General features: G+C 43.6%; 1 protein-coding gene across 9 annotated transcripts in view; it reads right to left on the bottom strand.

Annotated features, from left to right (window-relative positions):
• Positions 1-13,696, bottom strand: part of FAT3 (FAT atypical cadherin 3) — a 443,200-nt gene that overhangs the window by 105,108 nt on the left and 324,396 nt on the right. For 6 of the 9 annotated variants that reach the window (XM_033146109.1, XM_033146108.1, XM_033146110.1 and 3 more), the window contains exons 6-8: positions 12,523-12,733; positions 12,008-12,076; positions 111-250 (exon numbers count right to left, since the gene is read on the bottom strand). In XM_033146109.1, coding sequence (XP_033002000.1) covers positions 111-250; positions 12,008-12,076; positions 12,523-12,733 — 420 coding nt within the window. The remainder of the gene's footprint in view (positions 1-110; positions 251-12,007; positions 12,077-12,522; positions 12,734-13,696) is intronic. The other 3 variants (XM_033146113.1, XM_033146115.1, XM_033146116.1) reach the window with 1 other exon arrangement.

Raw genomic sequence — 13,696 nt, 5'->3', positions numbered from 1 at the left:
TATGTGAAATGGCCTGAGATTCTTAAACGGCACTATTTTACATGATGCACTTGAAATAATTTGCAATTCCTGCAAAACAAAGTGTAGGAAACTGATGTGATATGCCTTACCTGAGTGCTTGCCACATTTGTGCCATCAGTGACTTCCACAGTCATGTTGTACACAGACCTCTGCTCAGCATCCAGGGGCTTTGCGATGACAATGGTCCCCACACCTTTGTCTGCGTCGAAAGAGCTCTCGAAATTCCCCCCTAGTTGTTGCAACATAAGGCACAATTAAATCTCTGGAATGTTTTGTTGTTGTTGTTGAGAAACAACACCTAGAGACCAGGGTATGGTAATTTACAGAGAAGCGCTGCACATAACATGCACTGCACATTTAGCAATCATTGTTCTAAGCTAATTTTATCCCTTTCAAGCATCATTTGTACATTGTAAAACAGATGTCATAAAGGAAGGAAAGGGGGGGGATAACGAAACAACCCATACTGCAGACAAAAGATTCAGCAATGCATCCAAGCGAAGCATAATTGATTCCTTGAAAAGGCTTTACAAGGCTATTAACCTACAAAGACTGATGCCCTCGTAGAACAAGCGCTTCCCCTCCTTCATTTGATATTAATTTGGGAGCAAGATTCAAGTGTTATTTGTATGTCAATTCTGAGCAACTCACCACCAGGGCTACCTGCACGGTTTTTAAAGCAACCTGACTACTTTAATTAATAGCCTACTTATGCCCCCCCCCCCACAAAAAACCCACTCATGAGGTATCACCCATTTAAAGAAGCCGCCTTAAGATTATTTGCCCAGTAAGACCGCTATTGGCTATTTTGACTAGCCCAACGTGGGGCTCGAACTCACGACCCAGACACTGAGGGTCTCATGCTCTACCAACTAGGCAATCCCAGTAGCTCTCCAGGGTCTCATGAGAAGTATCTCACATCACCTCAACTGCAGATTGAATGTGGAACCTTCTTCAAGCCAAACCTGAGGCAGTTTCACTGATCTGTGGCCCTTGCTGTCAAGGACACTTATAAGAGCTGGTTCCCAACATCCTGTCACATTCTAGCAGGACCAACATAACCGGGTCAGGGCAAATTAAGGGAGGGTCCATGCAGATAGGCTGGGGTCACTAGGAGTGCAAAGCAGGTTTAGCCCCCACACTGATGGGGTGTCCTTGAGTGCAACACTTTACTTTCTTCCATTAAGTGCATGGCCTTCAAACCCCCCGGTGAGGAAAACATAAAACGCTACACTATATATTTCTGTTTTTGTTTCTATCTATTAAATTTGCATACCACCCTTCATCCATAGACCTCAGGGGAGTTCACAACATAGAATTACAATATAAAAAACACAAAATGCACAATAACAACAAGAACGAAAACAAAACAATAACCCCCTCTCTCACAACACATTTAAAGGGCATCGGTCATCAATCAGCCAAAGGCCTGATTGAAGAGGAACGTTTTTGCCTGGCGCCTAAATACGTATAATGAAGGCGCCAGGCAAACCTCCCTAGGGAGAGCGTTCCACAAACAGGGAGCCACCACAGAGAAGGCCCGTCCTCGTGTTGCCACCCTTTGGTAGCTTTTGGCTGTACAACCGTTTATAAATTGGCAAACAGATGCATAAATATTTGTGGGAACAGAAACCAGGGGGACCGTTTCAACCACACAAGCACATCTGGAGCTCGCTAACACAGGAAGCAGTGATGGCCACCAACCTTGTTGCCTTTAAAAAGAGGATTGTGCAAATCCATGGCTATCAAGGGCTAGTAGAAACAATGGCAGCCTCTCTGCTTTCTTTCTTCCCTAGGTTACTTTTTTTTAAGGGGACTGGGGCTTGTACTACAAGCTAAGGCAGCAGAAGCTACAACAACCCTGTTGGTTGAAGCCTGACTTCTGATCTGCATCCTCCACAGTGTCCTGGAACCAGTGATGGAAAGGGGGTGTTGAGCAAAAGGAAACCACATAATTTTTAATCGGGGGGGGGGGAGCCTTTTGTGAATTTTCGGCTCAGCTTTAATGTAACACACCTCCCCCCCACACACACCGCTTTCTCACCCATCACAATGGCAAGTCTTTCGGTAGTCATAAATACCGGGCCGTATGGTTCAAATTGTAAGCCTCTCGAGAAGGCACTTAATCCACAATTGGCAGCAAATTATTTATTATTATTTTTAAAAAATCATTTCTATTTAAATTAATAAGAATCTGGATTTCTTTTCACATTTTAACACAAGACGCCTGCTGACTCAGTTACGCGTTGAACCTCAGCTAAATTAAACCGGGAGAAGAAAAGAAAAAAAAAAAAAACATTTCTGTGACTCCTCCCCTCCTCACATTACCTTTTATTAAAAGTACAGATTTGATGTGGATGGGGGAAAGCCCCCACCCCACATGGTACGAGAGAGCCATCAATAACCCGGGACTAACAAAACGGGTCATTATGTTCAGAAACGCAACTAATCAAAAGGAACCGCAGTTGCTTTCTTGTCCCCTGAACCTCCCAATGAAATAAATCCATTGCAATTGCATGTTTCCTGGAGATGGTAGGATGAAGGGGGGGGGGGCGGGGATGTGAGAGAAAGCTGGCCAAAGCTCTCTCCCCCCCCCCCAATTTTAACTGAAAAAGCAAAACAGATTAATGGATCTTATTGGCCTCATCCTTCAAACGGCCATGCCGCGTCAAATTCCATGCTGAGCACTGGGAAACGAGGGTGCTCACACCACTTCAGAGGTAACTCGGTGGCTTTCAGAATGAGCACGCACAGTGGGGAAATTTTAACCTATTGATTGATATCACCCCCCCTCCAGCAATTCTATTGAACATTTGTGCACTATTGGGGGGACACACACGCACACACCTTTATCGCTTTTTAAACCTTCCAGGTTGAGGGAGGGCAGAGAATGAAAGGGTTTCTCTTTTATTTCGACATTGCAATTTATGCTGGAATTAATAACACTGAGAGGGTAACTGCATGTTTAACCTAATTATCACACACACACACACACACACACACACACACACACACAATAAAATAAGGCTGTACTCATTTCTGATGTGCCGATCACTTGAGTTGCAACAAACCAGGGAATCAAATAATGCCTTAAATTATGAGTTAAGCACCTGACAGCCTCAGGACTCAACTCAACCCCTAGGGGTTTCCCATCAGGTGTTATTATACCCCCCCCCCAAAAAAAATGCAGTGCAGTTGCTTTTTCCTGCACCGGCAGATACAATAGCTTTTTAACTCTCTGATCCCTATTGTGAAAGCCCATGACGCTTTTGTAAGACATGCACTCTTATTATAAAATGCACCTCAGGCACGAAAAGGGTTTTAAAATCCACTTTTAACAGAGCCTATCTCACTGTTCCTCTCCTTCAGCAGTCTCTGCTCTGTGCAGATTCAGGTCAATGGAAATGAGCAGGAATCCATTTCAGTTTCACCTGGGAAGAAGGGGGTTCAAAAGACCTTATTGCCTTCATCTCGCCCTGGGATCGTAGAACCAGTGTTACTGGCCTGGCAGTAATGCCATCAAATTTAGTGGACAAACACGGACTTTAAATAACTAAATAGTATACCAACTGCACATACAGCGAGTAATAATTTCAGTTTATCTTAAGTTTCAGTTGGATTCCATCTAGTTGCCATCAAATCTGGGCCCATAGTGATCAAAAGGGGCCCAGTCAAACAGGGAGAGCCGCCATTTTAACAATGGGCAGGAATGTAGACTGTGGGCATGTGTTTTAATCTGGTTTTGGGCTTACTGTTGGTTTAAATTATTTTTGAATGTTTTAAATACTTGTTTCAAACTTTTTTTATAAAAAACCCCGAGAATTGTATTGTTTTATTCCTTTTGTGTACCACTTTGAAGTTTACAAGCAAGTAGTATATAAATAAATAAAAAAACCTCTACTGAAACCAAGAACAAAAGAGAAAGGGGGGGTCTTCGCCATTTTCATTAGCTTGAGATGCAGCAGCAGAAACCTGTTAAAAAATCCCCAAGAAGATGAACAACTGAAAAAAACTCCTCTTGCACAGCAGGAGCTGCCTTAGGACTTATAATCTGGGCCACAGGAAAGAGACTTTGAAGCTGCACAAAAGACAATTTACCATCCAACATTATTATTTTTTAAAAAAAAATTAGTACTGGAACTTTTCCTCAGAGGTGACTCTTACTCAGTTACTTTAAAGATAAATCAAAACTGTCTTCCACACTAGTTATTTTCAGATTGCTCCTTTCGTTTCCGGCCTCCGCACAAAGCAGAATAAGATAGTATTCTGAGGTAACAGAAATTTTGGTCTGTCACCACAGCAGATGGCAGACGCCATTTCTGAACAAGTGCTTTACCAAACACAGGGAGATTTATTGATATAATGGGGGGGGCATGAATTCAAAAACGTGCAGACTATCTATCCTATACCTCAGATGCCTTCCACCTCATTTTACTGCATGTAGGCTATGGCTCAGATCTGAGTTACTTCAAATTGAGATTCACTTGGATCTGTCCTTCTAGTGAGCACTCAGGGCTGATTTCTTTAAGAATGGATAGGTTTGATCTTCTTGCAGTCCATGGGACTTTCAAGAGTCTCCTTCAGCACCATAATTCAAAAGCATCAATTCTTCGGCGATCAGCCTTCTTGATGGTCCAGCTCTCACTTCCGTACATTACTACTGGGAAAACCATAGCTTTAACTATACGGACCTTTGTCGGCAAGGTGATGTCTTTGCTTTTTAAGATGCTGTCTAGGTTTGCCATTGCTTTTCTCCCAAGAAGCAGGCGTCTTCTAATTTCGTGACTGCTGTCACCATCTGCAGTGACATCCTGTCTAGTCCTTATTAAATACACAAAGCAGACATTCTACCATTGAGCTTCTCGTCCTGCCTGATGCATGGTACCCACTGCAGCTCTTCCCATGGGTCCTCCTCAGCCCATTCAAGATATGGCACCGTGAACCCGATGCTAACTTGATTTCATGCACAAACCCCATCAATTCCCCACATCCTTCTACGCATGTCTCAATGACTTATCTCGGCTGTTATGTACACACTTAGCAGCAGTTAACTGCAAGCGACAACCTAATTGTTCCTGACATTTAATTAAAGTTCTGCAGACACCAAGGTATTAAAAAAAATTCTATTGGATTATATGCTTTTAATTATTTGTTTGAAGCCAACCTTCAAAAAAAAAAAAAAAAAGGAAAGGAAAAGGACCTCTATTAATCGGTTATTGTGGAAGGGATCTTTTCGAAGACAAGATCTGCAGATTTCATGTAGAAATTTCTGATGAAACAAGGGTAGCCTTGGGACTGCCAGAGCTTTTTATTTATTTATTTAAATGAATGTTTTATGCTGATAACCATGAAAGGGGTGGGGGGATTCCGATTTTTCATTTAAGTTGCTTTGCAACCATCTTAATGAGCAATCAGAAAATCACAACGTTATCGGAGCACGCTTCTTAAGACAACTTTGCCTATAAAACTTAGGAAGAATTCAATTCAAAGGGGGACGATAACAACAGCTGATGCCTTTAAAATGCCCCTTCTTTTGCTCACAAAATATAGATTAGTTTCAAGTAAATCCAGTATTTTTTTAAACTCTGCAGTTAGTGTGTTGAACTTCCTTCCCTGCCCTGCTAAAATTCCTACATTTTGCTTAACCAATTACTCGATACATCAAATACATTTTGGGGCAAGTCCAATGATTAATTACCGTATGTTCTTGTTGCTTGGTTTCCTTTTGCTCGTTTCAACATATTGTATGTACAGTCAACAGTATCTGTTTGTATGCTTTAACACAGGCCTTAATATAATTATCTTGCAAAATTTCAAACTGTGTTATTTTAAATAAAAAATAGCATGCCTAAAATGCAGGTGCATGCAAACATCTTTCTTTAAGACTTCTTACTTACATCCTTGCTTATGGGTTAGTTTCCTCTGGTAATGAAGCAAACAGCACCTAGAAATATTGCCCACTCCAGATGTACATCTAGACAGTGCTGTGGTATCTGCCAGGAGCAATATTCAGCTTTTGGCATGTGCCAGCCCCGTATTATTATCATTACTACCCACAGCTGGTTCCTCACGCCATTCCTCTGCATCCAACCAGTCCATGACAGCAATATCTGGGAGGTGTGAATTTGGCTGGTATAAAATTAGGTTGCATAAAAATGTGGAGTAAATGAAATCCTTTTGCATCATTATTTGTAGGGGATTACTTGTTCTGCAGAGGTTCCTAAACTGTGGCCTGTGGACCACTGAGTTTCATTAAGGTGGTCTGTGGTGCGTCCATGAAGAACACTCACAACCTGAATTCTGTGGAATTTGAATTGTAATACTACAAAATGCCATATAAGAAATAAAAGAAGAGTTTTAAATGCCATTAAGAATGATGCAGCATCCAGCTCAGAACACTGTAATTGCTACAATGGGCAGAAAAACCATCAAGCGGTCTGCCAGAACCCTCAGCAATTTTCAAGTGGTCCGTGGGAAAAGAAATTGGGAAGCACTCTTCCACTGGAATGTTACATTCAGCAGAAGCAATGATTGCCTCATTGAAGAGTTTGTGCTGGGAGGTTAATTTCATTTCATTTCAGGATGCAGATCTGCAATAAAGATTAGCCATCCTGTCAAAAAAAAAGGTTCCTGTGGCATCCTGCTTCCTGAAATTGGGATGGCAGGTCCAGAATGAAACTGCAAATAAGGCCTGCCAATCGACTTCTTTTATCTGTTTGTTTAATCAATTGCTTCTGTAGTTCAGCATTAATGCTAGGCAATTGGAATTTAAATTAGTGTAAGGTAAAATAAATTAACGTTTGTGCGTGTCGTGTGTGAACTCATTGATTCCACCTTCCTCTCCTTTTGCCTTTTGAGATTTCATTTGCTTCATCTCCTTTGGCTGCAAGTAACTCTGCCTAGACCTCAAAAACAATCCCTCTTCAGATCGGAATACTAGAACAATAAGAACTATGAAACTCACAAGAGCTTCTCTTCAGGATGAAGAAGAAGCTCTGCAAGCAGTGAATGAAGAATTATTGCTGGTTAGGGAAAGGAAAAAGAGCTTTGTCAGAAGCCCACAGATAGAAGCCACAGAGAATACCTTTCCACAAATACATTGCTTTATTGCGGCTGAGCTCTGCCCTGTATTCCACTCACCCTGAATACTTCTTTAACTACAAAAATTACTAAAATTAATTATGGAACTAGAGCCATGCATGTTCTGCCACAGTGGTCAGTTCCTCTGCATCTCCTTCCTCGTGATAATACACATTAATAAAACACTGCAGAAAACCAACTATTGTAGAATCCTACATACAACTGCATAACAACTCTTTTCCTGTGGTGTACCCATGCTATCCTGCATCTAGGTAAAACACCACAGAAAAATAATTTTTATATACACCAGCTTGTACAATAGTCTGCTTTTCACAGGAATTTCGCAATGCAGTGCTTTAGTAAAACACTGCAAGAAAAGAACCTTGATCCAATTACAGATACAATCTCACCAAAGTAAAAATATATACTCTATTTTCGGAGTGTGTTATCAAAGTACATTTGTGCACTGCCAGGCCTATGCAGAGCGGGGTGTGTGTGTGTGTGTGTGTGTGTGTGTGTGTGTGTGCATCCAGGTACACTTGCTCTAGGCCTTGGAGGGCTAAGTTGGCCAGGACGCCGCACGGGGGGCCTGCTGGACTTACCCTGTAATGGCAAGAATGTCCCGTTGCCTCCTAGATGACCGGGGATTCCTGCCTTGGGCCTCAGACAAGTTCTGCAGGGGCCTGTGCACTGGCAATACTAATGGGGGTGATGTGAATGAACAATGGAGGATTCTAACAAAAGCAGGTAATTGGAGCATCCCAAATTCAGGGGGAATTTGGATGCAGCTACACGGGTGACGCTGTATGTTAAACCACTAAGGGCTTGTCAATCAGAAGGTCGGCTGTTCGAATCCCCGCGACGGGGTGAGCTCTCGTTGCTCGGTTCCTGCTCCTGCCAACCTAGCAGTTTGAAAGCACGTCAAAGTGCAAGGAGATAAATAGGTACCGCTCTGGCGGGAAGGTAAACGGCGTTTCCGTGCGCTGCTCTGGTTCACCAGAAGCGGCTTAGTCATGCTGGCCACATGACCCAGAAGCTGTATGCCGGCTCCCTCAGCCTATAGAGCAAGATGAGCACCGCAACCCCAGAGTCGTCCGCGACTGGACCTAATGGTCAGGGGTCCCTTTATCTTTACCTATGCTGAGTTTTAGAGGCACTCTGGAGGAGAAAGGCTTTGGAAGTCCCTGCAACTTGAAGGACTGCAGGGATGAGCCCAAAAGGACATCCCCGCAGTTAAGGCTGTGCCTTGGAGGTGCTCAGAAGCAGAGAGAGACCCCAAACCCAGCATGAGGTCAGAGGAGAGTACTTGCCCATCTTTAACTGTATGCTTACTACAAATGCACACACAAGTACAAGAGGTATGCTCTGCACTTGTGGATCTCCACCACTGTTGTTTCAGTTATTCTAGAAACTTGACCACAGTAGTATTTGTATTCTTTCTATAAACAACGTATGATTCTGAAGATGAAAAGCAGAGCATGTGAGTGCCGTAAATCTAGGCTGGGTGAGCAGAGGGAAAGTGGCAGGCCTGGGATTTGGAAACTGGCTTCTAGTTGCATTTTGCAGACTGCTGATCCAGCTATGCTGCAGCTCAGACTGACAGGCCAGTATTTCAAATACCTGAATGCTATTTTTGCCTTTATTGTTTTGTGCCTGCTTTCTAACACTCTTCAGTGGCATATGGGATAGAATCCTAGCATCCACTGCTGTTAGTGGAAAATATAATCACCTAGTTTAACTCACAGGTGGGCCAATCATGTGCCCAAGCTGCTCCACCGTGGCCTCTTTCAGTCAATCTGCTTTTAGCCCACATGGTGAGCCATTTGTCTTTGAGGTGCTCATCAGGGAGATGCCACACATTTTACTGCACCGCTACAAACCTACATTTCGGAGGCCCTGTAGTTGCATGCCTTCTGTAGAGCAGACTGAGACAGCACCTTGCTGGCCCATTTGATGCCATCAGGCCAACTGAGAATCTGTGCATTTTGCTCTTCCTGCCGCCCACCTCTTCCTCCTTTTCTACTGTGCCTATTAGATTACAAACCTTCCTGTCAGGAACCCGTCTATCCCCTCCTTTGTGCAGCACTCTGTAGAATTTAAAAGTGCTTACTAAATAATAAAAGGGTGATTCGTTATTCCAGGAGTGCTGAGCGGTTGTTGATGCATTTACATGACAGCTGCTTTCCTCTTTGTTGATCCTGCCAGGGCTTTTACGTTTGTCCTTTAGGAGAAACTGGCACAGTTGACATCAGGTGTCTGGGTGGCCAGCAAAAGTAATCACAACCCAGGAATCACTGGGCCTTATACTAGCCCAGACCATCTAGCCCACGGGTGGAGAAGCTTTTTTCTACATTAGGGTGTTTTTTTTTCTATGCACAATCACACATCCCTTTCCATCCTCTATCCAGACTAACAAGAGACATTTGCAGAGATCAAGGATGCTCAGGGTACAAAGTATTGAGGGACGTGGCCCGAGGCAGCAACTTTCTCCAGATGTTCATGCAGAGAGAGGCCTTTATTTATTTATCTAAATTACTTCTGTACCACTTTGCATTTTCTTAAAAAACCAGCAACCCACCTCTAAGCGGGTTTAGAACTTATCATATCACCTGCTTTTTAAATCTGTGGGCCTTATTATTATTATTATTTTTGAGGACGCCAAGGACTGAATCTGGGGTTTTCTGCATGCAAAGCATGTACTCCGCCCCTGAGCTAAGGCTGCCTCCCAACTCAGAAAGGTTACACTGGAATCAGGGAAACAGTTTGCACGACTTCTCTCCCCTCCAACTTACTTTCCCTAACTCAGCCGATGTTGCACCCGCTAGTTATAAATAGGAGAATCACCTGGCCGTGTCTCTGATTCAGCATGCATCCACGAGGAGGCAATTTAGCAATATCAGCTGCAATCTCAAACGCTCTGGAGTGCTTGTTGAGTCCCGCTAAAGTCAGCAGGATTTAAAAATATGCAAACCCTTCTTATGCAAACAGCACCCTTCATTTGTAACACACCTGCCAATCTAGCACAGAATCCGAGTCCTGGCTCCCTCCTTTATCTATCTGTCCTCTTTTCTTTACCCCCACTTTTTTTAAAAAAAACAGTGGTTACACTCAAGTTTTTTAATACCTTATCAATAGCTACTTGCCTGGCCACCCGAGGCAAGGAACAATGGCCTCCAGGCGACCAAACCAAGCTAGTTTTACAAAAGGTCTGGTTTAGTCCTCCTACCTACCTCCTCTCTTTGTGACTGTCCAAACCTGTAATATCAATTACTAACAAAGACACAGGTGGACAAGTTGTGTTTTGTTTTTTAGGCATTTATGCGTTAAGCTGCCTTTCAACCCAATGTCTCCATGGTGGTTGCTTAATAAGGTATACGAAAGCAGCTACATATCATATAAAACATGCTGAAAGTAATTTGAAGCACACTATAGTCACTGGCTGCAGGTGGTGCTGTGGTCTAAACCACAGAGCCTAGGGCTTGCCGATCAGAAGGTTGGCGGTTCGAATCCCCGCGACAGAGTGAGCTCCCGTTGTTCGTCCCAGCTCCTGCCCACCTAGCTGTTCGGTAGCATGTCAAGTGCAAGTAGATAAATAGGTACCGCTCCAGCGGGAAGGTAAATGGCGTTTTTGTGTGCTGCTCTGGTTTGCCAGAAGCGGATTAGTCATGCTGGCCACATGACCCGGAAGCTGTCTGCGGACAAATGCCGGCTCCCTCGGCCTATAGAGCGAGATGAGCGCCACAACCCCAGATTCATCCGTGACTGGACCTAATGGCCAGGGGTACCTTTACCTTTACCTATAGTCACTGGCAGCAAAAAAACAGGAGAGGAAGATGATTTGGGCCCCCAAAAAGCCCCCCAGAAGAGGACCACATCTATCTAGAATCAATTAAGGATGGAGCAAGGAAAGCTTTCTAGGAAGGGAAGTGCACTGTTTGGGAACCATCAAGAAGGAAGCCCTTTTCGCAGAAGAAGCAAGTTGTCCAAAGGAAATTTCAACACATATACAGTATAAGGAGCAGGCAGTCCTAAAGATGTCAAGGGGCCCAGACCATTTAGGGGATTAAAGGTAGAAAAAGAAAAAGAAATATGGACTTTAAATTGTTGCAAAACTGGTAAAGTATTTTCCACAATGCTTATTCCAGGCAACATCCAAGGAGCTATTTTTGAACAAGCTGAAGTTTCTGGGCACTTTTCAAAGGCCGTGTGACTTAGGGCTCATGCACTGTTACCTTTGCTCTAAATTACTATGCACAAGTCCAGGCTTTCCAGGTCTGTATCCAGGTGTTGCCATTGTTTGTTTTTGCTCTGGAGCATTCCCTGTGAAAACTCGCTCTTTACCGATGAATCGGAGCGAATGGCAATCTGCAGAAAACCCAAATTGCTGTTTGTTCCGATTCAGCGTTAAAGAGCAGGTCTTCCTGGGGAAAGCAGTGGGGAGCAAAATAATAATAAAAAGCGCTCAGAACAGGAAGGCGTGACTCTGTGCCTAGAAAGCGAGGGGCAAAAGTTAAGTGTGGATAAGTCCAAAGTCTAATCTGTCAAGTGGGCTTGTACAAACATTTATAGGTAGATACATGTGCAGGCTGGTAACTTCTATGGAGTTATTTGCAAGGTCATTCCAAATTATTTAAAAGCTTGGGGTGATTGCGGGCGACAAAACTCTTCATGATCGTCAAGATATACTGTAGTTAGAATGACTATAGGAATGGCTGACAAATGGCTTGCACAATTTCCATTTGTCGTCTCCGAGGTAGCTAGTAAAGATTTAAGTGCAGTTGGCTTCAGACTGCTCTCTTTTATGGGGTTTTTTTTTCTTTTAAACACACCACCATCCCAAAAAAAGGTAAATAAATAAGGCAGTTTAGAAAGTGTACTGTAGCAAATGTGTTTGCACTGAAGGTACCTTCTGTTGAGCAGTTCTGCCCACAAGCTGTCTGTAGGATATAGAACATCTCTCGAGCATGCTTGCCACCTTGAAGCACAGCAGTCGGAAGCAGAAAAAAAAGAAAAGAACCGAGATAACAGAATGCAAGAGGGAAAAATAAAAGCGTGAAGAGAAAAGAGAGAGAGAGAGAAATGAGGGACAGCCGATCTAAGTTACCATCAAAATACATTTAGATATGGGATTAGCAAACTATGGCCAGAGAATTTAAATGACAGACAACATTAGGATTGCAAGTCAATCACATATTATGGAAGAGAAAAAGGAGCAATTCAGCCATAAAAGCTTAGCTAAGGCATCATAACCAAAGCATGACAAAGTAGTATATTAAGTTAGCCATTTTCAAGTACAGCACCACAAATGCAGTTTTAATTCCAGGGAGCTAATCCCTTGTTAGTTTCCTCCTTATCGAAATCCACACCACACTTATTTCCTCCTGCTTGGAAGATGCCCACTGGCACCATGCCCACGCTTACCGACAATGTCAAACCACAGCGGGATGTTGGCAGGTTGCACGGACACCACGCCAACGATCTCCGTCACCCGGTCGCTTTCCATGACGGTGAAGTTGTAGAAGGGCTCGTCGAATGTCAGCGGGATGGGGGAAGGCGGCGGTTTCTTAATCCACTCAATGTGGAGGCGAGCGGTCGAAGATTTCTGCGGCCGCCCATTGTCAACAGCTTTTATCTGTTGCACACGAAGAGAGGGAAAGGATGCAGGTAACAATCTGGCACACTCCTTTCTGAACAGAATCTATGCATATTTCTCCCTCTCTCTCTGAAACAGTCCACAACTTTCAGTTTTCCGGATGTGAGTCATAGCTGAAAGATGATTTGTCTGTGCCCAGTGCCAAATTCAATCATAGAATCATAAGGTTGGAAGGGACCATAAGGGTCATCTTGTCCAATTCTCTGCAATGCAAGAATCTTTTGCCCAACGTGGGGCATGAACTCACGACCCTGAGATTAAGAGTCCTGTGTTCTACTGACTGAGCTACCCTATCACCTTTGGTTAAAGCAGGGACAGAGAACCTGTTTTCAGGCCAAGGGCCACATTCACTTAAGAGGCCACATGCTAGTGGTGGGTGGGGCCAAAGGCAAATGTGGGCGGAGCAACAACATGAAAGAGCTGTATGCAGATATACTGCCCCAAATACTGTCACTTTACTCCCATGATTTTCTGGGTTAAAGGGGATGCAAACAGATTTTTCTCTGGACCCAAATGACACAGAAATGAGCGCTAAACATGCACTATACAATATGATTGCATTTTGAGTGGGGGGGGTACATTCTGCGGTTACTTGTTATATGCAAAAACACGCAAAGTCAAACCACCCTCTTGGAACTGCCCTTGCATGACCATCTTTTCCACAGCTGTGCACCAAGTCATCCTTGGCACCCAAGCAAGGTTTTGGGGTGCTCTTGCAAGATCTGGTGGTGCCGTCCAAGTTCCTGCGAGGTCTTGAGAGAGCATCCAACCCCTGTATGCAAGGCAGAGAGCTTAAAAGCTGAAGGGAGCCCTGTTCAGGGAAGCTTTTAAGGTTTAATATTTTTAATGTTTGATGTTGTATTGTGTTTTAATTAGTTGGAAGCCGCCCAGAGTGGCAGGGGTAACCCAGTCAGATGGGTGGCATATAAATTATTATTATTA

This window comes from Lacerta agilis, chromosome 4 (assembly GCF_009819535.1).
Source record: "Lacerta agilis isolate rLacAgi1 chromosome 4, rLacAgi1.pri, whole genome shotgun sequence".
Classification (NCBI taxonomy): domain Eukaryota; kingdom Metazoa; phylum Chordata; class Lepidosauria; order Squamata; family Lacertidae; genus Lacerta; species Lacerta agilis.
This window is presented reverse-complemented; position numbering and strand designations above follow the sequence as displayed.